The sequence below is a fragment of the Acinonyx jubatus genome, chromosome A3 (assembly GCF_027475565.1).
Source record: "Acinonyx jubatus isolate Ajub_Pintada_27869175 chromosome A3, VMU_Ajub_asm_v1.0, whole genome shotgun sequence".
NCBI classification, from domain to species: domain Eukaryota; kingdom Metazoa; phylum Chordata; class Mammalia; order Carnivora; family Felidae; genus Acinonyx; species Acinonyx jubatus.
This window is the reverse complement of record NC_069388.1, coordinates 22109335-22136026: the sequence shown is the minus strand read 5'-3', so window position 1 is coordinate 22136026 and position 26692 is coordinate 22109335. Positions and strand designations below refer to the sequence as shown.

The window sequence follows — 26692 nt, the reverse complement described above, 5'->3', positions numbered from 1 at the left end:
AACAGGCAAAGCATTTGGCATAGTGCCTACTAAGTACACAATAAATGTTAGCAATTTTTATTAATAATGCCATACATTTATTTATACAAGCATGTTCTCCCACCTCTGTGAATATTTCCATAGGCTACATTCCTAGAAGAACTACTGAGTCAATGGGTAAAATGATATTTTACATAGTGAAAAATATCTGGATCAGCTTTAAAATCAACATCCAAAATACCACCTGTGTCTCTTGATATACATGTGGTGATATGGGTGTGATGGTTAATTTTATGTGTCAACTTGACTGGGCCACAAGGTGCCCAGATATTTGGTCACACATTATCCTGAGAGCTTCTGTGAAGCTGCTTTTGGATGAGATTAACCTTTAAATCAGCAAAGCATATTGCTCTCTCTAATGGGGGTGGACCTCATTTAATCAGTTGAAGGCTGGAAGACCAAAAACACTGACTCTCCCTGAATAAGAATTCTTCCTGCCTGATGGTCCTAGGACTGGAACTACATTAGCTACATGTGCTGTACTGGAATTACATCACTAGCTCTCCCGGTTCTCAGGTTTTTGAGCTCAGACTGGAGCTAAACCATCAGCTCTGCTGGGTCTCCAACTTGCCAACTTATCCTCTAGGTTTTAGGACTCCATAATTATGTATGTGAGCCGCCTCCTTATAAAAAAATTCTGTCTCGGGGCGCCTGGGTGGCTCAGTTGGTTGCGCGTCCGACTTCAGCTCAGGTCACGACCTCACGGTCTGTGAGTTCGAGCCCCGCGTCGGGCTCTGGGCTGATGGCTCAGAGCCCGGAGCCTGCTTCCGATTCTGTGTCTCCCTCTCTCTCTGCCCCTCCCCCGTTCATGCTCTGTCTCTGTCTCAAAAATAAATAAACGTTAAAAAAAAAAATTAAAAAAAAAAACTCTCTCTATACACACACATGTACACAGACACACGTATGTATACACACACACAGTCTATTGATTCTGTTTCTCTAAAGAACCCTAATATAATGAGTGTGTTTGGTCTATGAGACTTCAGTGAGGCATATTTTTATGATATGTTCAGTATGTACATTAAATGGAAAAATTTTTTAAAGTTAAAAAAGTAAGAATTTAAAATACTTTTTTTGGGGCGCCTGGGTGGCTCAGTCAGTTGAGCAGCCAACTTCGGCTCAGGTCACGATCTCGCGGTCCATGAGTTTGAGCCCCGCATTGGGCTCTGTGCTGACAGCTCAGAGCCTGGAGCCTGTTTTGGATTCTGTGTCTCCCTCTCTCTCTGACCCTCCCCCGTTCATGCTCTGTCTCTCTCTGTCTCAAAAATAAATAAACGTTAAAAAAACTTTTTTTTTAAATACTTTTTTTTTAAGTAAGGCCTGCTGGTTCGAGAGTATGAAGAAGTAAAGTACTAACCACATACACTAGAGGCTGTAGAAATTAGGCAAACTCCTTTTTTTTAATGTTTATTTATTGATTTTGAGAGAGAGAGAGAGAGAGCAAGTGAGGGGCAAAGAGAGAGGGAGAGAGAGTCTCAAGCAGGCTCCACACTGTCAGCACAGAGCCCAGCACAGGGCTCAATCCCACAAACCTGAGCCAAAATTAAGAGTTAGACACCCAACAGACTGAGCCACCCAGGCACCCCTGGGCAAAATCTTTTGAAAGACAATTTGGCAAGGTGCCTGGCTGGCTCAGTCAGTGGAGCATGTGACTCTTGATCGGGGGTTTGTGAGTTCATGCCCCATGCTGGGTGGAGAGATTACTTAAAATTAAAATCTTAAAAAAAAAAAAAAAAAAAAAAAAAAGACAATTTGGCAATATTTATCAAACGCCTTTAAAATGTTATGTTCTTTTATCCTGTAATCCCATTTCTGCAACTCAAACCTAAGGAAATAATCTGAAATGTGGACAAATGTTTTTGCACCTTGTCCACCACAGCATTATGTATGATAGATAAAAACTAGAAACCACCTACACATACATACAAACGGGCCAATCACAGCCCATGCCACCTCCCTGCCCTCCACCTACAACCTTTACTGAGTGCACCGCAGGTCATGTGATATCACCCATGTGATATCACGTGATATGGCTAGATCAAGGTGGTACTGCACTCAAGTTAGACCAATCCCAATTTCTTCTTTCTTCTAGTAATCTGAAATTAGACAGAGGGATTTGAGTCAGTGTCTCTTAGATGTTTGAACTAGAAGATGTTATAGAAGAAGAGCTGGGACCATATATGCAAAGGCAAGAGAGAGAGAGACAGGAAGAAAGTAGACATCAGAGAAAACAAAGCTCAAGGGAGAGGAGAGGAAGTCAGAGAAGGTGCTGAGGGCTTCGGGTCCTTATGCCTGGAATCCATAAGATGTTCCACCATTTCCCTTTCTGGAAAACTAATTTATATGCATTCTTTTACTAACATGCAAATAATCCCTAACCAAATCTGAAATTGATATCTAGGGGTGCAGGGGTGGCATGTACAGCAAAAGATTCTCAGAGGAAATAGAAGCACTTAGGCAAAGAGTCTTAGGGGGTAGGCTGGGGTGTGTGGGAAAATGTTTAAATTTTTTTTTTTAACGTTTACTTATTTTTGAGAGACTGAGAGAGACAGAGCACAAGCAGGGGGGGAGGGGGGCGGGGGAAGGGGGACAGAGAGAGAGGGAGACACAGAATCCAAAGCAGGTTCCAGGCTCTGAGCTGTCAGCACAGAGCTTGATGCGGGGCTCAAACCCATGAACCATGAGATCATGACCTGAGCCAAAGTCGGACGCTCAACCGACTGAGCCACCCAAGCACCCCGGAAAATGTTTAATAACTAGTTTTCCAGGAGCGAGGGGAGAAGCCCTGATTTGGAGCACCTGTCAATTTTCATGGTGTAAATCCTCCTACCGTGGCCGATCTCCAAGTGCTTTACTGCACACAGAAATGCACACAACTGGCTCTCATGAACCAAACACACTGGCTCCATTGGGTTGCAGGAGAGCAGTGAGTACTCCTCTTCCCTGGAGGGGATGCTAGCAATTTCTGGTGTGTGGTGGTCAGATAAGTCATGTTCACTAGTTTCTTGTATTCAGACCATGTATCCATCAGGTCTGGGGCCTTGCAATCCCCATTCCTTCCTTCCTTTCTTCCATTCATTCACTAAAGTGGGCTCTACACCCAACATGAGGCTTGAACTCACGACCCTGAGAATAAGAGTCACGTGCTCTACCGACTAAGCCAGCCAAGTGCCCCACTAACCCCCCATTCCAGACCAGCAAAAAGACTTTTTGAAACACACAACCATATTCCTGAGTTTGAAAGCCAAAAGAGTTTGGACATTAAGTCAACACCCCAGACAAGAAAAAAGAGAAGGCCTTTCCCACTTACCTCATTGGGAAGGACTGTGGCTCCATCTCCATCCCGGGGGACACCATCCTTCCCCACCTGGGGGAGCACCGAGAGTCTGGCCTCCTCGCTGCTGCCGGACTTGGCTGCCTTCTTGTTCAGGATCCTGGCCATGCCCTCTGGCTGATGGTAGCTGGCTGGGGAGAGGGGCTCCGGTTTCTTGGTGCTCTCCTCCCCTGCCGCCGAGGTGGGGCTTGGTGCCCGGCCACACACGTTGCGCAAGAACTCCTGCACGATGCCATACTTCGGAGGCTCAGGCTTGGCCCGAGCCTCGGACATGCCCAGTTTCCAGACAGACTCTGTGCTCCCCGAGTGCTCCACAACACTGAAGAGGCTGGACAGCCCGTCATTGATGTTCCTCAATACAGGGCTGTCCCGGGTGGTGGTGGAGCGGGCCCAGGCGGAGCCATTCTGCTTGCCTTGGTGCAGGTTCCACAGGCTACGGTCCTTGGCGCTGTCCAGCTTGGACACGGACCGCCTCTGGAGCTTTGGCGAGCCATACTTGGGCGAGCAGCACGGCCGCTCGATGCGCGAGTGCACCTTGTCCAGGGAGGAGGAGATCTGCTTGCTGCGCACCGACACGAGTGATGAACTGCGTGGTGACCAGCTCTTGCCGTGGAGACCGCTGCGGGGTGGGTCCGTCTGCAGGCCCACGCTGACCGTGCGGATGGTCTGAGTGCCCACACTGGTCAGGCCCACTGTCTGGCTGGACGTGCTCTTCACTTTCTTCTCCAGCGAGCCTGAGCGCATGGCCTGGCGCACGCAGTTGGTGATCTCCTTCATGTCGTCGCTCATGTTGCCAGACATCTCAAAGTCATGCAGGGCTGCCGGGAAGCCGGGCCCTGCCGCAGAGGGGCTGCCCCCAGAGCCTGCGTCCAAGCGCTGCCGTGAGAAGTTGCAGAGCCACCGGCTATAGGAGCTCTCAGCTAGCCTGTCAGCCTCGGCTGACTCTTTGGGTTTGGCGGTGGTGAAGAGGAAGCCGGGCTCGATGATGATCTTGCCCTCCCTGTCGTGGACCACGGGGACACCCAGGCGCCGGGCCACTGGGGGACTGTAGTACACGCGGATACCCGTCTTATCAGGAGCCGTGTAGCTTCGCTGCATCTGCCTCCCTGCCGGCTCCTGGCAGCCCAGGGAGCCCAGGCGGTTGCAGTCCCGCGGCGAGAGCCCTGGCTGTTCCTGGGCATCCTTCTCTGAGTCCACCGCCTGGGTGCCCACAAAGGCAAAGGCAGGGTTGTTGGGCAGCTTCTTGCCTCGGGCAGCTTCACCGGCAAGGTAGGGGGAACAGTCGAGCAAACTTTCGAACTCAGACATGGACGAAACAGATTTGGTCCTGGGAGGAGCAGAGGAGGAAGAGTGAGGTTAGTGGAAGATAATGGAAAGAGAGCAGGCACTCTGGTCTTCTTCGCTGGTCCACAGCTGGGACCACGACCGTCCTGCTCACGTCTTGTGGAAGATGCTATCGGTGCCCTGCCCCACATTGCCTCCGCACCCACACCTACACACCCAACACAGCACACTCTGAACACCTGCCATTCTCCACCAAAGGGCTTTTTTTGTGACTGCAAGAGTACACTTGGCCTCCATGCAGAGGAAGCTACAAATATCACAGAGTTTTGCCCCTACACACAGCCCCCAGCAAACAATGGGTGGGAGTTGGTAGCTCAGTACCCAGCCTCCTTGCTCTTCGGACAGGTGACTCTGAGCTGCACGTTCCACTCGGGCTCCCAGGGTTCCTCAGTGAAACTGAGCTTCGGTTGTCCGCAGAATGACAAATCCCCCTTTGTTGGCTGCCTTCCCTTCCTTGTGTCACTTCCAGTGTTTCCTAAAATCCCTTCCCAAATAAACGACCTGCACTCAAATCCTTGTCTCAGGATCTTTGAGACAAGTTCTCAAATCCTGTGTTTGCTTTTGGGGGAACCCAAATAAGATGCCATTGAACCTCTGGCACCTGTGTTGCCTGACGACCTCCAGTGTCAGGTGCACATAAGTGCATCTCAGAGGTCAGACCATTCGGCCCTCCAGGGACTCTAGGTGACAGGTGCTATGGTTCCCACTCGAGTGAGATGGGAAGGATCACCCAAGGTCGCGTTCCTAGAAATGGCACAGCTGGAATTCAAACCCCACACGCTGACTCCGGAGCCCACCCTCCTACCCTGGGCCTGCCTGGCTTGAGGTTCCTCTCATGGCCCAGATGGGGTTCTGTTGCTCTCATTCTATTCAGGGTTTTGTAACGGTGGAGATATGGCCCTGATAGCCCCAGGATCTCCCTGGCCACAGCTCAGGGCTGGGCCCAGAGGAAACTGCTCAGTAATCCCAGGAATAGCCCAGCCTGGTTCCCCTAACTCTAGACACAGGAAGGAACCCCAAGAGGAGCTGGAAATTTCTTTCCCAGCTAGGATGTATGGGGTCCCAGGTTTTCATACATATCCACAATCAAACAAACAAGAAAAATCAAGGGCTGGAATTCTAATTGTCCCAAGCTTCCTGGCTTCTCAGTGGCTTCAGTTCCATAGAAACCATATCCCAGGGCTCCATCAGCTCTGCTGAGGTGCTGTGGTGGACACATGGGGCAAGGGAAAGAAGACAAACAAGGAGTGGAGCAGGGAGAGGGCCTGAAGGGTTGGACAGGAGAGGGGCTGCAGGGCAGGGCAGGGCAGGGCAGGGGGAGGGGATGCCAGCACCTTTTTAAGGCGGTTCCCCCAAGCTCAGCTTCAGAAACCCCCTCCTTGTCGAGGATCTTCTCACTCCGCGTCTGTCAAGGAAGAGAGGCAGGAAAAGTGAGTTCTGGCCACCAGCACACCAAGGGAAGGTGACAGGAGGTCGGTGTGGGAGCCGACCCTGGATCCCACGCCTGAGTCTCCTCTTGTAGAGCAGGAGTGAGGTCAGCACCGGTCTGAAATCCCTGTTGGTCAGTTTCTGGCTACAGGGCATCTATCACTCCCTCCATAGGTATGTGATCCAGGCTTGGTCAATCAGGGATCCAAGAAAGAACTCTGGGAAAGAGTCTTTTTAGAAGTTATTCTGGGGGTGCCTGGGTGGCTCAGCCGGTTAAGGTCTGACTTCGGCTCAGGTCATGATCTCACAGTTTGTGAGTTCGAACCCCATGTCAGGCTCTGTGCTGACAGCTTAGAGCCTAGAGCCTGCTTCCGATTCTGTGTCTTCTTCTCTCTGCCCCTCCCCCACTTGTGCTCTCTATCAAAAATAAATAAATGTAAAAAAAAAAAGAAGTTATTCTGAATGTGGTGGCAACAACAAAGCACCCAACAGCCAACGTTCAGCTAGCAGTGATAGCAGCGGCCTGACGTTTCCTGCTCAGGGCTTGTCTCACCCTCATTCCAGAGCAGTTCCCCTGGGACTTGCACAAGTTTTCAGAACCTGCGTCACCAGCCCTCTTGAGCCCCAGTCAAATCCTCTCCTGCCTCAGCTCCCCACAATTTTGTCGCTTACAACCAAATCCCCTGACACACCACTTCCTAGGGCTGTCATGAGCAAAGAGCCTGTATGCCCACTGTTTCCTTACTCAGAATATTGCTATGTGGACAATGCACCTGAGGCTTAAGCAAATGTCACCGACGTGACCTAACTGGTCTCCACAAAGAGGGCTGGGCTACAGCACAGAATGTGATTCTCATTTTACCACTGAGGTAACCGGAGCCCAGGCAGGGAAGGATAGAGTGACTTGCTCAAGATCACACAGCTCTTAGAGGCCTTGCTTTTCAGAAAGGCACAAGCGACACCAAAGAGAGGGCAAAGGCCTGGCCAAGAACATGGAGAGACACCCAGCCTCTCTCCCAGGCATGGAAGGATGACACTGCCAGGGGGCTCCTCACAAGTCCCCAACCACTGGCTGGAACTATGGGGTAGAGATGCCAGGATCGAGGAGCCCAAAGTGCAAGGGTATGACCTGTGAGACAGAGTTAGCATCGTCCCTGTCACCTCTCCCACATGCGAGGGGCTTCGCAGTGGAGCCAGGAGCCAAGAGAACATGGATGGCCTGCTACCCCCTCACCTCTTTCCAGCTGTTGTCCTGCTTCTCCAGGTCTGAGTGCTTCAGGACCCAGGGGTCAGCAGCCTTCTGTAGCTGGGCAAGGGTAAAGAGGGTGGTCAGTGGCGGGTAAAGCTGGTGAGCGGGCCCTAGCTCTGTGCAGGCCACTCTGCAGGCTCTGCTTGTAGCCCGGAGGACCCAGTCATGGGCTAGGAGACATCTTCCCAGTGGGCAGCGGCTCCGCGCCACCAAAAGGTGGATTTGGAAAATGGCCATGAGAGCAGCCATTTACAGGCATCCTTAGAGAGCCCATCATTCTATACGGTAACCGCTGTCACTGCTACGCTAATTCATGCTGCAATTCCTGGACCAGCTAGGTCAGCTAAGCACCAGCTGGATGATGTCAGAGTGGGGGCTCCATACTGGGCATGCTAAGCAGCAGGTAGATGGAATGAGTAGACTGACCTCTACACTCTGCTGTGAACGGCTCTTTATGAAAGAGGCAAACAAATATAAACATACGTATCTTATGATTCCACCACTGATTCAAAAAAGAAAAAAGATCTTTGTCATGGGATCAAGCCCCACTGTCAGCATGCAGCCTGCTTAGGATTCTCTCTCTCTCTCTCTCTCTCTCTCTCTCTCTCTCTCCCTCTGCCCCTCACCTCCCCGCAAAATAAAGAGACATTTAAAATAAATAAATAAAGATTTTTTAAAAAAGATCTCTGTGAACATAAATTTAAGTAGCAAGAAAGGGAAGAAGTGGGTTGGCGTATGATTTTGCAATATTTGGGTCTTATATAAAGATGATGTCCTGATTTATGTAATTAAAAAGTAAAACAAAGGAAAAAGTCAAAATAAAGAATGGCACATAGCAGCCTGGTAGGTGGCAGCTGGGTGCATGATGTGCACCGTACTGGGGCGCAATGGCCAATGATGGTTTTTCCCATCCCCCTCTTTTGGTCAGAGGACTCTAACCTTCTCAAATTCGGAGGGCTCTAGGGGTAGGCACATGACTTACAACTGGCCAATCAGCCTTATGGAAGAGGAAAACTCTCTATTGCTAGTGGTAAGCTGTAAAGAGATGAGTACACAACTAGCAGTAACCATATTTGGTGACAGCTTGCTTAGGAATAAAGCACAGAGGAAAGCAAGCCTGAGAGACTGTCAGACGGATAGACCTAGTGCCTACTGCATTCTCTGAGCACCTGGATCCAGCTATAACTGAAGGAGATCCTAGCCCCGGACTTTTCCCACAGTGAGTCCCCGCGGTGGCTGGAGCCAGCTCGGGCTGGGACAGGCCTCACCTGGCTCAGGCGGTTCTGCAGCTCCTTTACCTGCTGCTCCACCTGCTGCTTCTCACCCTGAAGCCGCTCCACCAGCTGCAGCTTCTCCTGGCTCCAGTTGCTCTCGCTGATCTGCAGCTGCCTCGTCAGCTCCATGACAGCGCTGTAGGACTCCGCCAGCAGGTGCTGCTGCTCCTCGCGCTCCCTCTGTAGGGCTGCCTTCCAGTCGGGCCCTGCCCGCTCCCCAGCCCCCTTGCCAGCCTTCAGCTCCATCTGCAGCAGAAGGAAGAGCAAACTGGGTGTCTGGCACCAGGAGACCCTGCCTCTCTGCCCTGAAGACCCCTCACCTGCTGACCACCTACTCAGAACTAAGCCCTCCTCACAATCAAGGCTTGCAGGGAGCTCTTTCCATGCCAAGCTCTGTGCTTCCCAAGCATTGTCTCAGTATCCTCATGAAATCTCAACAAGACAACTACCTTTTTTGATATTATAGAGAGGAGAAAGAGGTTCGAAGAGGTTATCTGGCCCAGGTCACATAGCTACAAAACAGCAGAGGTTCCTGGTTATTGCTTCTCATATTTCATCAACTCTCACAACTGGTCTGGGTTTATGGTGAGTGCGGGACACGCACCCAGGATCACAAAATGAATGTGTGCAGCAATCAGCCCAGAGTGATGGCTTTCGTGGCACCAAGACTCAGGGTGGCAGGAGGTAAATATGCAGCCTCAAGCATCAGTGTTCCCCAAGTCCCCCAGGCTGTGGTCTCATATGTTAACCCCCATAGGGGCCGGTCCACTTCCCAGTGTGCAGGGGCACTTGGAATGACTGGGTTGTGGGGGGTCAGCAGGAACAGTGAAATGTGCAGACAGGGCAGGAGCTGTGAGCTCTGCAGGGAGGGTTAGGAGGAAAGAAGGGTGGCACTGGGAAGCCAGAAGTGTGTGAACCCTGGGAAGAAGGTTGGGGTCATGGTAATGAGAAGGCAGGAGGAACAGAGAATTGGGAGAAAGGTCAGGTCTGCTGCCTATTAGCTGGATGATCTTGGGAAAGAAATTTAACCTCTCTGTGTTTGTTTCATTACTTGTCCAGCAGAGATCATCAGTGTGCACACCCCCAAGGGGCCCATGATGCCCAGGAAGGCAGCCTGCAGCAGGGACAGGCTTGGGGAAGCTGGGACCTGAAGAGTCATGACAGGTGGGGGTGGGGGTGGTGGTGGTCACAACAATCTCTCTGAGTGGGAGGAAACCCACCCCCTCACTTTTCAGACCGCAGGAGGGCAACAACTTGCCTCCGGGCACACAACAGAGACCACAGCTCCAGAGCTCCTGGTTAAGGCTCCTTTGATCTCCCTGGGCTGTGGGGAGGGGAGTCCCCCAGTTTGTGGGGAGGAAGCAAAACAAAGCCAGGTAGCAAAGGATTAAGGGGATTCTTATGAGAGGTGGGAGTGAACGAATACATCAGGGAGAAGCCCAGCCATGTGTGAAGGCCGTCACCAGGTGCAGACAGGCATTTAAGCATCTGGCCTCACTTGTGAACCCATGGTGCAACAGAGGTGCCTATGATGTCCCAAGCCCATGTGTCAGTCCTTCACATTCCTTCCCTGGCCCAATGATCCCAGGCTCCAGTGTTTCTGGTACCCTTGCTGTATGATTCCAGCCATGATCTTGCCATCCCTGGGCCACGAGAGGAAGTGAAGGGGTTCCTATGCTCCTAGATCTGACAGCTGTGAGGGTTTAGATGAGGGAGGAACAAAGGGGAAATGTCTCTGACAGGTGGGGGACTCACCTGGGCAGTATGGCTCTTCAACTCTGCCCGCTCTGTCTCCCAGGTGGCCTTGGCCTTGGCAAACTGTTGCTGAAGTTCAGTCAGACCACGGCGTTCATCCCGAAGTAGCCAGCACAGCTCCTTCAGCGTCACCTTCATGTCAGCCAGTGTCTTGATATACTCATTGGGCTGCAGATGGGGGCAAGGCCTGGGTCAGGAGCTTCGAAGGCATGGGAAGGGGAGCCTGGGCTGGGAGCACTCACCCAGAGTCCAGCCCAGGACTCTACCTGGTGTCGAGCAAACCGCATGACCTCCCTAGGTCATCTCACCCATAAAATGGGCATGACAAGCCCAGCCATGGCCTGACATGTTCCCCAGCCTCACATAAACAAAAACCCCTGAGGCTACAGCAATTATTGCTCAGCCTAAATGTGACGTGGGCCTTGGCTTCTTTGAGCTTCTGTAGAGTCTAGGCCCTGAGTCTTTCTCCTTGCCCAAGATCTGCTTGTCTAACCCATCATGGGCCAGATGGGAAATACGAACTACGCAGCCTCCTGACTGCCTGACTCAGTCCCAATCTTCTCTCCTTGGCCAATGACCTGTTTCCCACCTACCCACGCTCACTGTGTATGAACCTGGGAGCCTGACCCCATTGCTCTCTCTGCCCCATGGCTTGATTTGACGGTTCCTGACTCCAGACCACAAGGCCTCTCTTCATATGACCCTCCAACTTGATGTCCTTACCTTCACTATGTACATCCCGAGCCTCAGCCAATCCCAGAATACCCTGCCACACCTTTGCGCATACAATTCTCTCAGTCCAAAAGGGCCTTTTCCCTTCTCTATTATGCAAGCTCCCATTCATCTTTCAAAACCTACCACCTATTACCCCTTCTCTGTGATCCACACAGAATTAACTGCTCTCTTACATGTGACCACACAGTCCATCATCTGTCACTACCCTGGATGACTCATGAACCCCATAGCACTAAGCATCTGGGGCAGTAAACAGGCAATAATCCTCTGAAGCTTTAGTACCCCATGCAAGACAGGTCAGAGAAGGTGGCAGGAAGTGATCGCTAAATAGACGAACCATGGGCAGGACAGGACTGGGAACAGGCTGGGAACGCACCGTGTTTTGGGTCCAGCTGTCCCCTGTACAGGTCTTGTTATCTGAATGCTGGGCATTTAATTCTTCTTCCTCCATTAGCAGGTACAGCTCCTTCATGCTATTTACCTACATTCAATGGAGGGTAGAAGGGTATCATGCTTGGGAGTCTCACCGTCGGGGGAAGGGATTCAGGCTAGTGGCCCTGATAGAAAGGGTCTTACACAGTCAGGTAGGAAGAAAGAATGGGGGTTTATGGTTCAGGATGAACTACTCTAGTTCAACACCGATTTCCCAAATTTTAACTTTGGCTATTGCTCACCACCTAGGCCTAAGAGCACACAGCTGGAAACGCAGGCCGTTGTGGCCTTCTCTACCACCTCTTCTGGCTCAGGGGCCGTGAGGCATCCCTGAGAGCTACTCAGAATTAACCATGTTGTCAGGCTGGGTCAAGGTAGGCCCTGTGGGTGCAATAAAAGGACCATGGGCACCCCCATAATTATAGATAAATGCAACCAAAGGTTTGGGTGGACAGAGGGAGCCATCCTGGTTTGCTGTGGATGGATTTGGGGCAGAAGTCCAGAGCCAGCCAAGGAGACCAGGGTACTAGGTTCAGGATGGGAATGACGCAGAAGGAAGCCAGCTTCTGACTGGGGTGCTCACCCATCATTCATTCATGTATCCACTCACTGATTCGACAAATATTTATTGAATACCTATCATGCGCCAGGCCCTTTGTTCAGAGCTGGGAATATATCAGTGAGCAAGACAGACAAAAGCCCTTTCATTTCCAGTAGCAGGAAATCAAACAAATAAGTGAAATGTATGAATGTCATTAAATGTTTGGAATGTCACATGGAGATATGCCATGGAGAAAGAGAACAAGCAAAGGATTTGGGATGTGGTGCATGTGCGTGGTCAAGGAGGGCCTTAGAGAGATGTGGATATTTGGGCAACGCCCCGAAGGAGGTAAAAGAATAAGCCACGTGAACACCTGCAGGTTAGGAATTCTAGGGAAAGGGCACAGCAAACGTAAAGGCCCTGAGGTGGGAACACGTTTGTTTGAGGGAAGCAAGAGAGGCAGGGAGGAAGTGAGAGAGGTACAGGGAACAAGGCTGGCTGACCAGGCCAGGGACTTGTAGGGACTTTGGCTTCTGCTCTGGGTAAAATGGGAGCCAGGGGAGGACTGTGAGCTGAGCAGTGATGCCAACCTGACTTTCAGTTTCATGAGATCACTGCAGCAACAGAACCCCATATCACAAAACTGCAGGGGATGCCATCCACATGGAATATATGCCACCTGAATACAAGATGCTCAGCTCGTATCCTTCTAAATGCAAGATACTTGGTGGAAGACTGCAAGGGCAGAAGCAGGGAAACCAGGTAGGAGGCTGCAGTGACAATCCAGGCAAGAAGTGACGGTGGCTCAGCTGGGAGGGATGGGAGGGAGGGTAGAGTGGCTGGGTCAAACTCTAAATAAATACATTCTGGATAGATTCACAATGTGCAAGAAAGGCCATTTAAGCCATGTGCCTGGGTAAGCTCCCCAAGGGAGTAAGTGTAGGTAAGGGAGAGATGTGACCCAAGGGCTGAGCCTTGGAGACTCTGACATTAAGAGAGGTCAGGGAGAGAAGAAGGGCCCAGCCAAGGAGATGGAGAAGGAACAACCAGTGAGTGAGGTGGAAGGAAACCCAAGAGAGTGTGATGTCCTAGAAACCAAATGAAGAAGGGTTTCTAGTGTCAGGACAGGCACTGAGGCTTGCAAGTATGTGAGGGGGAGCAGGGCCTGCCTGAACAAACACCTTATTCTGTCGCTGGTCACGAGTATCTAAACATACAGACTTCGGTTGTCTGTATACACAGGTGCATGATTCTTTCTCTAAAATCCTTGGGGCTGGGTGTGCTTGGAATTCAGAATGAAAGGGGATTTAGAAAGAGAATGTGGTAACTACATTGTATATTGTACAAATGAACTGCCCCAGCGGGGTCTGGTGTAACACTCTATGCTCAAGCACACTGATGTTTCCTCTATAAACATATGAATATTACCATGAAATTGGATAAATAAAGGTTTTGCTGCCAAACGAATGTCAGGCCCATCTTTTCCCACTGAGTTCGATACAATAAAACATAGCTCTCAGAGTTTCTGGAGTTCAGAATTGAGGCAAAGAATCAATGATCTTTATCTAATGATAATTATCTCTGTATCATAGCATATTTGTAAAGATGAAATGCAATAATCTACCTAAAGTACTTAACACAGTACCCAGAACACCATACTCAATACCTGTGGGTTTTTATCATTCACATGTATAATTCTGCATTATACAGAATGGACATATATATTCTTTGAGGGTATGAATGTATATCAAGTTTATTATTTATATAGTTATATGCATATGTTTATACATATTTCTACACATGCACTTCATATAATATTTATACGTGTGTATATATCTATTTTTACAATGTATGTAGTTATATTTGTACCTTTAAAAAATTTTTTTAATGTTTATTTATTTTTGAGAGAGAGAGAAAGAGAGACAGAGTGAGTGGGGGAGGGGCAGAGAGAGAGGGAGACACAGAACTCGAAGTGGGCTCCAGGCTCTGTGCTATCAGCACAGAGTCAGATGTGGGGCTCGAACTCACGAGCCGCGAGATCATGACCTGAGCCGAAGTTGGACGCTTAACTGACAGAGCCACCCAGGCTCCCCTAGTTATGTTTATATCTTATTAATTACGTCTATTTCAGTAAATGTATGTATTTCTCTTAATTACAGGTACATAAATTATTTCATTTTCTATGCTTACCTTTTTTAAATTTTATTCCTCTTTTTATTTTTTAATGCTTATTTATTTATTTTGAGAGAGAGAACATGTGCATGCAAGCAGGGGGGAGCGGCAGAGAGAGAGAATCCCAAGCAGGCTCTACGCTATCAATACAGAGCCTGATGCGGGGGCTCAATCTCATGCACTGTGAGATCATGACCTGAGCCAAAACCAAGAATCGGACACTTAACCGACTGAGCCACCCAGGCGCCCCACATTATTATTTTTTTCTAAAGTAAGTTTCTGTTTCTCTTTGTTAGTCTAGCACATGGAAATGACTAGAAAGATTTTTACCAAATATGGAGGATTTGCCTAAGACAGATTGACTTAAAATATAGGCTATGTGGCCTCCAATTCATTTTGTAGGGTGTGAGGGAGCATCTAACTCAGCAGCCAAAACTGGGCTTCAGATAAAATCAATATGGTGGTTAAAAATAAGTCAATATGGACATGCCTGGGTGGCTCAGTTGGTTAAGTGTCTGGCCTCAGCTCAGGTCATGATCTCGCAGTTCTGAGTTTGAGCCCCATACCAGGCTCTGTGCTGACAGCTCAGAGTCCGGAGGCTGCTTCTGATTCTGTGTCTCCCTCGCTCTCTGCCCCCACCCCCATTTGCGCTTGAGCGCGTGCTCTCTCTCTCTCTCAAAAATAAACATTTAAAAAAAAAAAGCCAACATGGTGGTTCCTAAAAATATTATAAACAGAACTACCATATGAACCAACAATCCCATTTCTGGGTACATATCCAAAGGAAATGAAATCTGGATCTCAAAGAGAAATCTATACTCTCAGGTTCATTGCAGCATTATTCACAATAGCCAAGATACAGAAAAAACATAAGTGTTCACAAATGAATGGATAAAGAAAACGTGTGTGTGTGTGTGTATACACACAATAGAATATTATTCAGCCATAAAAGAGGAAAATTTTGCCATTTTTGACAACATGGATGGATCTAGTGGACATTATGCTAAGTGAAATAAGTCAGATACAGAAAGATAAATAATGCAAGATCTCACTTAAATGTGGAATGGAAGAAAAGCCAAACTCATACAAGCAGCAAGCAGAATAGTAGTTGCCAAGGGAAGGGAAGTGGGTGGATGGGGAGATGTTGGTCAAAAGGTACAAAGTTTCAGGGGTGCCTAGGTGGCTCAGCTGATTAAGCGTCCCACTTCAGCTCAGGTCATGATCTCATGGTTCGTGGGTTTCAGCCCTGCATCGAGCTCAGGGCTGACAGCTCGGAGCCTGGAGCCTGCTTCAGATTCTGTCTCTCCCTCTGTCTCTGCCCCTCTCCTGCTCATACTCTATCTCTCTGTCTCTCTCAAAAATAAATAAACATTTAAAAAAAGGGTACAAAGTTTCAGTTATGCAGGATGAATAAGTTCTGGAGATCTATGTACAGCATGATGACTACAGTTAACGATACTGTATTGTATAACGGTACTGTATTGTACTAAGAGAGCATTTAAGTGTTCTCACCATAAAAAAAAAAAAGAAGAAAGGAAAGAAAGTATAACTATGTGAAGTGATATGGGCATGTTAGTTAGCTTGACTGAGGTGATCATGTTATGATGTATACATATATCAAAACATTAAGTTGTACACCTTATATATATACAACTTCTATGTGTCAATTATACCTTAATAAAGTTGAACAAAATGTGGTTTATACATATATACAATGGAATATTATTCAGCCTTAAGAAGAAAGGACATTCTGCAATATGCTACAATGTGGATGAACCTTGAGGATGTTATGCTCAGTGAACTGAGCCAGCCATAAAAAGACAAAAAGTGCATGCTTCCTCTTGAGATACTTAGTGGACAAAATCACAGGGACAGAAAGTAGAATGGTGGCTGCCAGGGACCAAGGGAAAGGGTTATAGGGAATTCTTGTCTAACATGTATAGGATTTCAGTTGTGCCAAATGAAAAGAGTTCTGGAACAGGAGGGAGTCTTTTGGGGCACTGGAAATGTGCTCTGTGTGATCTGGGTAGGGGCTATACAGATGTATACAACAAAACTTCATCAGCTATACACTTAAGATGTGTGCAATATATACAATATGTGAAGTAGATACTATATTTGCATATAATACAATAGTAGCAAAACTAGATTATTAAATTTACCTAGATCTTGTTGCCTGCTAAAGACTGTGAGGTTTGTTGGGGTGCCTGGGTGGCTCAGTCAGTTGAGCATCCGACTCTTGATTTTGGCTCAGGTCATGATCTCACAGTGTGGGATCGAGCCCCGTGTTGGGCTCTGTGCTAACAGTGTGGAGCCTGCTTGGGATTCTCTCTCCCCCCGCCTCTCTCTCGGCCCCTCCTCTGCTCGTGTTCTCTCTCTCTCTTTCTCTCTCTCCTCTCTCAAAATAAACAAACATTAAAAGAAATAAATAAAGACTCTGAGGTTTCTTAAAAAGGGAAATAGACAAATATTAAAGAGGTGTTAGAGATCTACCAGCCCCCAAAGAGACTTTCTCCTGGTGAGGCAGGAGCAAGTCTGTCTTCACCACAATATCCCCAGCACCTGCCACAGGACCCAGTATAGGGCTGGTTCTCAACAAGCAGATGCTGAATGAGGGAATGAATGCAGGGATGGAAGCCTGAAAGCTGATGGCTTGTAGATGAGCCTCAGGGCTATGTCATTGCCAGCTGGGTGTCCCTCTAGACCTATCTTCCCCATCCTACCCCTGCTCTAGTCCCAGTCCCAGGGGAACCATACATACCTCAAGGAAGTCATCCCCCTCACTGGGTAAAATCTTGCCCTGCCGCCAACGCTTGAGGAACCACCTGAGCTTCATGAAGAGCAGCAGAAAGTTGTGCTTGAATTGTTGGGACTCCTGCACCAGCATGTTCTTCTCCTGGCTCCAGAATTTCTGCTCCAGCCTCCGCTGGAGGCTCAGACTCTGCAGCTCGAACTCCCGCCTCAGGAGTGCCCTCTGCTGGTCCTCCTTCAGCTGGGAGGGGGGCGAGAGCATGAGCACCCCACGGCTGTCTTCCCAGCTCTGCCCCATCCCATTCCAGGCCTCAGATAAAGACAGAGAGCAAACTTTGGGAGGTGCCTGTTGGTGATCCCTGGTAGGGGCTCCACCACTATCAGCTCATTCTGTTAAGATAAACCCCAGAGAAGAGAAACTCAAAAGCAGCAGCAATCACAGTTACAGATCAGTGAGAAGCGAGATTTGAACCCAACTCTGTCTCACTATAAAAGCCAAGACATCACATAATGAGCACATATTGGCTGCCAAAGTTTCATGGGAACTCTTCACATTTAATGAGGAACCCGGGCAGGTGAACCTTGATGGCAGGAAGAGGTGACCCATGTGGAACACAAAGGGCATGCCGGGAGTGAGAATATGCAACTCCCCAGGAAGGAATGCAAAGTCATGACTGAGAGCGGGCAGAGACCTGGATTAGAATCTCGCCCTGGGAATGCACTGCAGCTCCCTGGTCATCAGTCTCCTCATCTGTAAAATTGGGACACCTCATAGGGGAAATCCTAAGGATTAAAGGACATAATATGTGAAAAGAGCATTGCATGGACCTGACATACAGTAAGGGCTTATACATTTCTATTAAGGTTTCTATTAGCTTTCTATTAGCAAGACTATCTGCCTTAATTACCAGCCAGACCTACGACGTTTCTGCCACAGGTTTTTGGCTCTGCTGGGGGCAGTATTTCATAGTTGGGAAACTGAGGCCCAGAGAGGAGACAGGATTGGCCTGAGGTCACACAGGCCACCAAGGACAAGCCCAGGATTCCAGCCCAGTACAGCTCAATCAAGTACAGCAAGGGCTGGACTCAGGTTTCCCCGATACCCTTGTCTTCTGAAGACCCGTGGAGCCCTGAGGTTTCTGCCTTCAGTTCAGAGAAGAGAAGGAGGAGTTGGTGCAGGGGGCCGGGGGCACTGGACGCCACCCACCTGGACCATTTTCTGGTTGAAGTTGTCGGCCTCCTCCTTCCGTAGCTGCCGCTCCTGGGAGAGCTGCTCTTGCAGGCCCCGGAGGCTGTCATGGGCCTCAGCCAACACCAGCTGCAGCTCCTTGATCTGGGGTAGGGGTAAGGGACACAGAGGGAGACAGCAGGAGGGGGACAGAAGCTGCGGTCAGAGAACGAGAGTTAGGCGGGACCTGAGCTGACCATTGAGCACGAATCAGGCACAATGGCTGTCCCTACTGCAGGAGACTGTCATAAAGATCAAACAAAAGAGTGCACATCATTCTAGCTATTATTATAATTTCACCTTGATAATTTCTCTCTTCAAAATGCATTTGAGGAAAATATACTGAGAAAGCTAAGCCTGATTCACAAAAATGTTCGCTGTCTCATTGTTTATAACTGCAAAAATTTAGAAACAACTCGGATAAGGGGATTAATATGTGTGGTTAATAGGTCTACACACGTGTAAAAATCTAATCAACTGTACACGTAAGGATACTGTCCTTTATTGTAGGTACATTAGTATGTTATACTTCAATAAAAAGTCAAAAAGATAGATATATACCTCCACAGAAAAACAGGAAGGACACGGACACACATACTCAATGTGAACAGCGGTTAACCAAGTGACAATCTTGGGATCCTGACTTCTTTTAAATCTTTATGCAATGCTGCTTAGGGATTTTGCTATAGTTATTCATTGCTTGTAATGACTATGTAATAAAATCTTAGGAAAAAGACAGTAAAACTCTACATTTTGAGGGGAAATTCTGTTTATAAGTATTTGTTTAAAAAAATTTTTTTAATGTTTATCTTTATTTTTGAGACAGAGAGAGACAGAGCATGAGCAGGGGAGGGGCAGAGAGAGAGGGAGACACAGAATCTGAAGCAGGCTCCAGCCTCTGAGCTGTCAGCACAGAGCCTGACGCGGGGCTCGAACTTGTCAACCACGAGATCATGACCCGAGCCGAAGTCGGACGCTCAACCGACTGAGCCACCCAGGCTCCCCTGTTTATAAGTATTTGTAGCTAAACAGGCAAAACTAATCTATTCTGTTAGAAGTCAGGATGGGGACTAGATGGGGACCAGAAAGGAGGCTTCAGGGACAGGTCATGCTCTACTTATTAATCTGCTCGCTGATGACATAGAAGTGTTCAGTCTGTGAAAGTTATTTGAGCCGTCCACTTACAATACATGTGCTTTTCAAAAAATAACAACAAAAAAACGAAGAACAAAACAATACATATGCTTTTCTGTATGTATGTTATACGTCAATTTAAAACATTTTTTAATTTTTTTAATGTTTATTTTTGAGAGAGAGACAGAGTGCTAGTGGGGGAGGAGCACAGAAAGGGAGACACAGGGGGCACCTGGGTGGCTCAGTCGGTTGAACATCCGACTTCAGCTCAGGTCATGATCTCGTGGCTTGTGGGTTTGAGCTCCACATCGGGCTCTATGCTGACAGCTCAGATAGCTCAGAGCCTGAAGCTTGCTTCGGATTCTGTGTCTCCCTCTCTCTCTGCCCCTCCCCTACTCATTCTCTGTCTCTCTCTTCTCAAAATAATAAATAAAAGGGGCGCCTGGGTGGCTCAGTTGGTTAAGTGGCCGACTTCGGCTCAGGTCACAATCTTGCGGTCCGTGAGTTTGAGCCCCGCGTCGGGCTCTGTGCTGACCGCTCAGAGCCTGGAGCCTGTTTCAGATTCTGTGTCTCCCTCTCTCTGACCCTCCCCTGTTCATGCTCTGTCTCTCTCTGTCTCAAAAATAAATAAACGTTAAAAAAAAATTTTTTTTAAATAATAAAAAAAAAAAAGGGAGACACAGAATCTGAAGCAGGCTCCAGGCTCCAAGCTGTCAGCACTGAGCCCAACATGGAGCTCAAACCCACAAACCATGAGATCATGACCTCAGCCAAAGCTGGATACTTAACTGACTGGGCTACCCAGGCGCCCCCCCAAAAAATTTTAAGTATTTCTCATAACAGAGGGAAATGTTATGCTGTCATGTTAAGCAGGAAAAAAAAAAAAAAGGAATGTCATCTGTCACTCATTCCCAGGCATGGCAAGATGTCCCTCTGTAAAATAAAAAACATTTATTATCCAGCCAATAACATGGAAATTTGGCAGTGGAAGGCACTCTGATTCAAGGTATACCTTGTACGTCTATTTGATATTGAAGATCCTTGCAGGGCTGGATACTACCTGCAATCTCTAGTGTTCTCCTTGAACTCAATGCCTAACACAGTGCCTGGAAAATTGTAACTGCTCAGTAAAAAGTGGTTGAATGAAACAATAATCCAATGCATGCAGGTGAGTCGGCTTATCTCCTTTCCTCAGAAAATTAAAACGGAGTATCTCATGTTTTATTTTGTTTTTTTCCCCTTTTGCCATGGCTGCTTGGAAGCTCAGACCACTTAGAGAGTTTGATCCATCAGCTTCAAGGGAGCTTCTCCCCCTGGGCAGTTGCAGACTGGCCTTCCTGGGACTACAAAATTGCCTTCCCAAGAATGTTCACAAGAAAAGGGTTCTTAGTTTGGGGAACACACAGGGTTCTCCATGGCTCAGGAGTCTCAAGGAGGCTCCATCCCATCCACAGAAGACTTTTCTTGCTTCAGGTTCATTATGAAGCGCTGGGGGAGACTCAGTAGGCTTGAGAGGGGCTCAGAACTACCAGGAATTCCTCAAGGACCAGGGAATCCTAGAAATTCTACAGCCATCACCCACTTTAATCCTTGCATGTTACAAAGGGGAAGATACAGGCAGAGAATGGGAACATGCCCAAGGCCACAAAGCCACCATACTGGTGGGTCCCCTGAGGTCCTGAGATGTATCATCTTCTTCTTCCTCCTCCTCTTCACCTAATAGGGACCAGATTTAAGGCTTTTCATGTATTTAATCCTTTCAACAGCCCAATGAGGGATCACCTTTATTTTGAAGGTAAGAAAACTGAGGATCGGAGAGGTAAAGTGACTTATTTACAATCTCACAGCCAGTATATAGCAGATCCACGATTTGAACCCAGTCAGCCTGACTGTAAAGATTGCTGCCTTCCTGCTAAAGAAATGAGTGGTTTCACTAAATGACATAAATTACTAAATTCCCAGTGAAATTTAGTATAGGAAAATAAAATCAATTTCTTCAAAGGAGTTTATAAGCTTTCTTTTGTCGGGCCAAGAGGATGGCCCCAACTTCCTTGTCTCCCTTTTAGCACTTGCTGCCTGGAAGCTTAGAACCAAATGGAATACTCAAAACCCACATCATCACCAGCTAAGCTTCTCCATGGATTGCTCAGCTTTGGGGAGGCCCCGGCCACTCTCCTCCTGCCCTCCCCCTTGCTTGATCAGGCCTAGGCCCACCTCAGAGGCGTAGGAATCATTGTCTTCAGCTCGGTAAGGCCTGAAGCTCCGGCTGGGGTCGGGCTTGGAGTCCAAGTCACCACTGCGGAAGGGCTCTCGTATCCTGGGCTCCCATTCTGGCAGGTCCCTGAAGTCAGGAGGCTGCACCCAGAGGCACAGGCAGAAGAGACCAGAGGTAACAATGGGGAGGGGCCCAAGGGGTGCCAGAAGCAGCCCCCACCCCAGGCCCCTAGGCTATAATAAGAGACTCTGACCACCCACCAGAGGGCGAGGGCCTCAGTGGATTCAGCTCTGCAGCCCAGACCCAGCCCTGCAACCACTCAGCGAGTCTGTCGAAAGGATGAATGAGTAGCTAAGTGGTAGTGGTAAGTGCAAACACTGATCCTGCGAATGTCTGTCTTGTGCACTAACCTTTTTTTTTTTTAATAATTTTTTAATGTTTATTTATTTTTGAGAGAGAAAAACAGACCGTGAGCAAGGGAGGGGCAGAGAGAGAGGGAGAGACAGAATCTGAAGCAGGCTCCAGCCTCTGAGCTGTTAGCACAGAACCCGATGCAGGGCTCGAACTCACAAACCGTGAGATCATGACCTGAGCTGAAGTTGGACGCTTACCGACTAAACCACCCAGGCGCCCCTCTTGTGCACAAACTTTCTCAGCCAGCCTCAACTGTCCTAACATGTGCGGCCCTAGCTCATTCCTACCTCAAGAAGAACCAAGAGGGAGACCTGACAGGGGGGAGTCTGCTTGCTTTAAAAAGCCAGATCAAGGGGCGCCTGGGTGGCTCAGTCGGTTAATCGTCCAACTTTGGCTCAGGTCATGATCTTGTTCTGAGTTGGAGCCCCGCATCGGACTCTGTGCTGACAGCTCAGAGCCTGGAGCCTGCTTCGGATTCTGTGTCTCCCTCTCTCTCTGTCCCTCTCCTGCTGGTGTTCTGTCTCTCTCTCTCAATAATAAATAACATTAAAAAAAAAAAAAAGCCAGATCAACAGGGCATGGATTAAAGAAATTCTGGCACAACTACACTGTGTTGTCGTCAAAAAAAAAAGAGCCAAATCTCTGTACAGACATGGGAAGACCCCTTCCATTGCTCTCAGGATGAAAACGCTCCCTGTAACCCAGACTCTCTCCTTTTCTTTGTCCTTGCGCACACGCTGCTCCTCCTTGCTATGATGCCTTCACACAGGCTGTTCCCTCTTCTTAGAACACTCTTCCCCAGTAATCTACCCTTCTGATCTCGGCTCAGATTGAGGTCTTCCATGCCCCAGAGTCTAGGTCACATTCACTGGCAGGATATTTTGATTAACATCTTTCTTCCCCACTAGATGACAGAAGCTGGGGGGCAGGAATCATGTCTGTTTTTGTTTACCAGGGCACCTCCAGCTCTGATCACTGATCACAAAAAGTATATGAATAGTAAATACAACATCATAAGTACATGAACCACTAGCTACATTACATAAGAAAAATCAATTGTGTGGTCACAGTACGTATCACATAAGACAATTTGGGTGAAAAATAAATATATGAGAGAATGCACAAAGATTTAAAAGGGCATGCCTTGATAATGAAATGGTCTAGGTCTGTACCACTTGAGCTACTGAGCACTTGACATGTGGCTACTGAGACCAATGAAATGAATTTTCAACTGCATGAAATTTTTATTAATTTAAATTTAAGTAGCCACATGTGGCTAGTGGCCTCTGTCCTGGACAGGACTGGGACAGCACTGCTCCAGACCATTAATAGTGGTACCTATAGGCAGCAAGGAGGAGGCTTTCCTCTTTTTACCAGGAACTTCTAAACTCCTTTGTTTGTTTGTTTGTTTGCTTCTTAATAATGCGTGTTTTAAAATCAAAATTGCAAAAGAAATAACACAAGAACAAAGGGCAACCTGGCAAAGAAAAGGGGGGGGGACTCGAAATCAACCCCTATATCTATCAATGGTAAATGACTAAGTGAATTGGGGCATATTCACTCAATGAGATCGTGTCCAGTAACGAGAATGAACAAATTATTACTACATGAGACAAGAAACAAAACACTGAGGAAAGAAGCCAGGCATAAAGGAGTATGTGTTATATGATTCAGTTTATATAAAGTCCAAAGACAGACAAAGTGAATGAGGAGAGGGGTCTCCCTTGGGAATGGGGATAGTGGCTGGAAGGGGACGTGAGGAGGGGCTTCTGGGGTGCTGGTCACATTCTAGTTCTTGTTCTGGGTGATGATTACTCAAGTGTGTTCATCTTGGGGAAATTCATTAAGCTGTACACTTAGGCCTTGTGTCCCTCTCTGTCCTACAGATGATTCAGTAGACAGTTTATAACAAAAAAATAATAGGGACATCTTACCTGGAAGTCTGAGCCAAGGTCTTTGGCCAAAAGAATCTCCTTGGAGGATCCCTGGGAACCCAAGGCAGGCAGCGACGAGAAGGGTTCTGGTTGCTCCTTGGCAGAGCTCCCGAGGACAGTGTCCGCCTTCCGGGTGAAGGCATTGAGCTCCTGCTGGAGCATGGTCAGCCGCACCAGGATGGCATGGATGAGTTTGGTGTCCCTGGGACCCTCGCTGTTGTCGGGGGCCTCGTGTAGCCGAAAGTCGGTGCACTCGTTGTCCAGATACAGGCGGAGGCCGGCCGAGAAGCCATTGGCATCGGCCACCAGGACATCGATGGCCTTGCTGACCAGGGCGGCCTGCTCCCTCAGCCCAGGCAGCACCTCAGCCTCCCTGGCTCTGCAGAACCGGGCAGCATGGGGGCCGTGGGCCTCGCCAAGAGCAGCAGGCACACATTGGGCAGAGTCCCCGGCCTCGGCGTCCGTCTCCAGCATTGGCCGTGTGCTCTGGCAGGAGGCAAGGTCACAGCGCTGGAGGTTGGAGAGCAGCACCCGGTTCTCATACTGTAGCTTCTTGACCTTGCCGCTGAGCTCACCGATCTGCAGCTTGGCAGCCGCCAGCTCCTCCTGCGAGGGCTCACTGAGCACGGAGCAGCTGTCTTCCGACAGTGTCACATCCAGCTCGTGCTCTGAGCGGTACTTGGCCAGCTCGGCCAGCAGCAGCTTGTTCTGGTCCTCCAGCTCAGCTGAGGAGCGTCGGAGCAGCTCCGCCTCCTCCTCCACAAACTGCAGGTGTCGCCGCAGCTCCGCCAGGCTTTCCCCGCACTCGCCGCCGCCCAGCGCCGAGAAGGCCAGGCGCGCCTCTGAGCCTCCGCAGCCGCCGCCGTGATCCTTCATGTCGTCCATCTCCGCCCGCAGGCCTCGGTTTTCCACCTCCAGCTCCACGATGCGGCGGCTCAGCAGGTTGGCTTCCTCCTCCACCAGCTTCAGGTGCACCTTCAGCTCAGTCTCCCGAGAGTGGGGCGCGTCGGCCAGCTCCTCGGCAGACAGGGCACTGTCCAGATCACCGTAGAGCGAGCGGTATTTGAGGAGCTCCTCCTTCATGCTGTCGTTCTCCTTGGCTAGCTTGGTGAGCTTCTTGCACATGAGGGCTGACTCCTCCTTTGCAAAGTGCAGCTGGCACTTCAGGTCCGCACTGTCCTCCTGGGGCCCAATGGGCATGGGGACAGACATGACCCAGGAAGGTTAGTGTTGTGAGGCTCAGTACCAGCCATAGCACTTCCGGGAACACCAACTATGTGCCAGGGACACGGGAATGAATCAGACAAGGCCCTGACTCTCAAGGAGCAGGAGTCCAGAGGGGAAGTAGAGAAGGAGATCTTGACACTGCAGCAAAGATGGAGCACCACACAGCCTGGAGAGTCTAGGAGGGCTTCCTGGAGTAGGCGGCATCCTGCCAGGCAATGGTTGCTACTACTACTACTACCATTACTACTATAGTTTCCTCATCTGTAAAATAGGGCAGTAACACTCCCTTCCACACAGAGGCATGGAGCGGATTAAATGAGATAATGCATGAAAAGTGCCTGGCACCCTTACAATCCAGGACCACTAGAGGCTAAGTGTATTCTATGTCTGACCTGTGCTACACATAGCACTTTATCTATCTGCCCGTGTGAGAACCATGGGCTCAGGGCATGGTTTTGGGAAGTGAAATGGGCATCAAAGCTAAGAAAGTGATAAAGAGGAGGGCAGGGTAGAGGTTGGGGAAGGGTGGGCACCTCTAGGGACTCCCCCGGCAATTTGGAATTAGGCCTCGGACCTTCAGATTAAAACTGCCTGCGGGGGCTGCGATGGGGGCAGTGGGAGCTTCTGGAAAATACCTGCACCGAAGGCTTCTTGTCTGTCTTCCCCAGAGAGCGAGTTCCTCTTTTCTTCAAGGAATGCTAGAAAGAAATTGGAGAAAAAAAAAAAAGAGAGAACAAAAAACCTGAAATTTCATGTGGTTGATGTGCATCAAAGAGTAACCACGGGGCCTAGGGTTCCACTGAGGGACCCCCTCCCTGCCCAGCCCAGCCATGTCCAGGCCTTCACCAGTACCAACCACCAAGCCAGGGGGGCCCTCAAGACCACCCAGTGGGCCTGAAGTGCTTGAGGAGATGACTCTGATCACACCTGCCCACTTTCTCCCCTTTCTCCCACCCCTCCATTATGATCCAGTTGGCCTGGGCCAAGTCCCAGAAATCCGGGTTTCCATTCTTTGTCTCTCTCATTCATTCACCAAAGATTTCCTGAGTACCTATCACGTGCCAGGTACAGCTAGGCATAGAGTACACAGCAGTGACCAAGTCAGACAGGGTACTTGGGGGGCCTGCTGTGGTGTTCCACTCAGATCCGGCCTCCTTGAACTGGGGCACTTGTTCTCCCAACTAAGACCTCAAAGCTTAGTCCCCTCCCAGTGATGCCATTGGCTGAGGGAAGTCACCTCCTCCAAGGTCATGTGCCCTCCCTGGAGGGAGCCCACTTGCAATGACTGGTCCATAGCCTCCTGCCTCAACTCAGAACAACTCTAAATAGCCATCGGAGCTCCAGAGCTCCCCCATGAGATTGGCCAAGGCCATTGGTGTGAAAGCCTGAAACTCCTTGGTGGTGTTATCCCCAAGGGGACTCCGCCAATAAGCACGAAAATCTCCACTTCAGGGTCCATCCTGTCTTCATGGACTTTAATTCAGAG

General features: G+C 49.0%; 1 protein-coding gene across 3 annotated transcripts in view; it reads right to left on the bottom strand.

Annotated features, from left to right (window-relative positions):
* The window catches only part of SOGA1 (suppressor of glucose, autophagy associated 1), a 74252-nt gene that overhangs the window by 7711 nt on the left and 39849 nt on the right, over positions 1–26692 (bottom strand). For 2 of the 3 annotated variants that reach the window (XM_053199994.1, XM_027070038.2), the window contains exons 4-14: positions 25842–25904; positions 23980–25161; positions 21631–21771; positions 18262–18387; positions 17065–17295; positions 11535–11639; positions 10424–10591; positions 8663–8914; positions 7380–7451; positions 6052–6122; positions 3350–4700 (exon numbers count right to left, since the gene is read on the bottom strand). In XM_053199994.1, coding sequence (XP_053055969.1) covers positions 3350–4700; positions 6052–6122; positions 7380–7451; positions 8663–8914; positions 10424–10591; positions 11535–11639; positions 17065–17295; positions 18262–18387; positions 21631–21771; positions 23980–25161; positions 25842–25904 — 3762 coding nt within the window. The remainder of the gene's footprint in view (positions 1–3349; positions 4701–6051; positions 6123–7379; positions 7452–8662; positions 8915–10423; positions 10592–11534; positions 11640–17064; positions 17296–18261; positions 18388–21630; positions 21772–23979; positions 25162–25841; positions 25905–26692) is intronic. The other variant, XM_027070040.2, reaches the window with a different exon arrangement.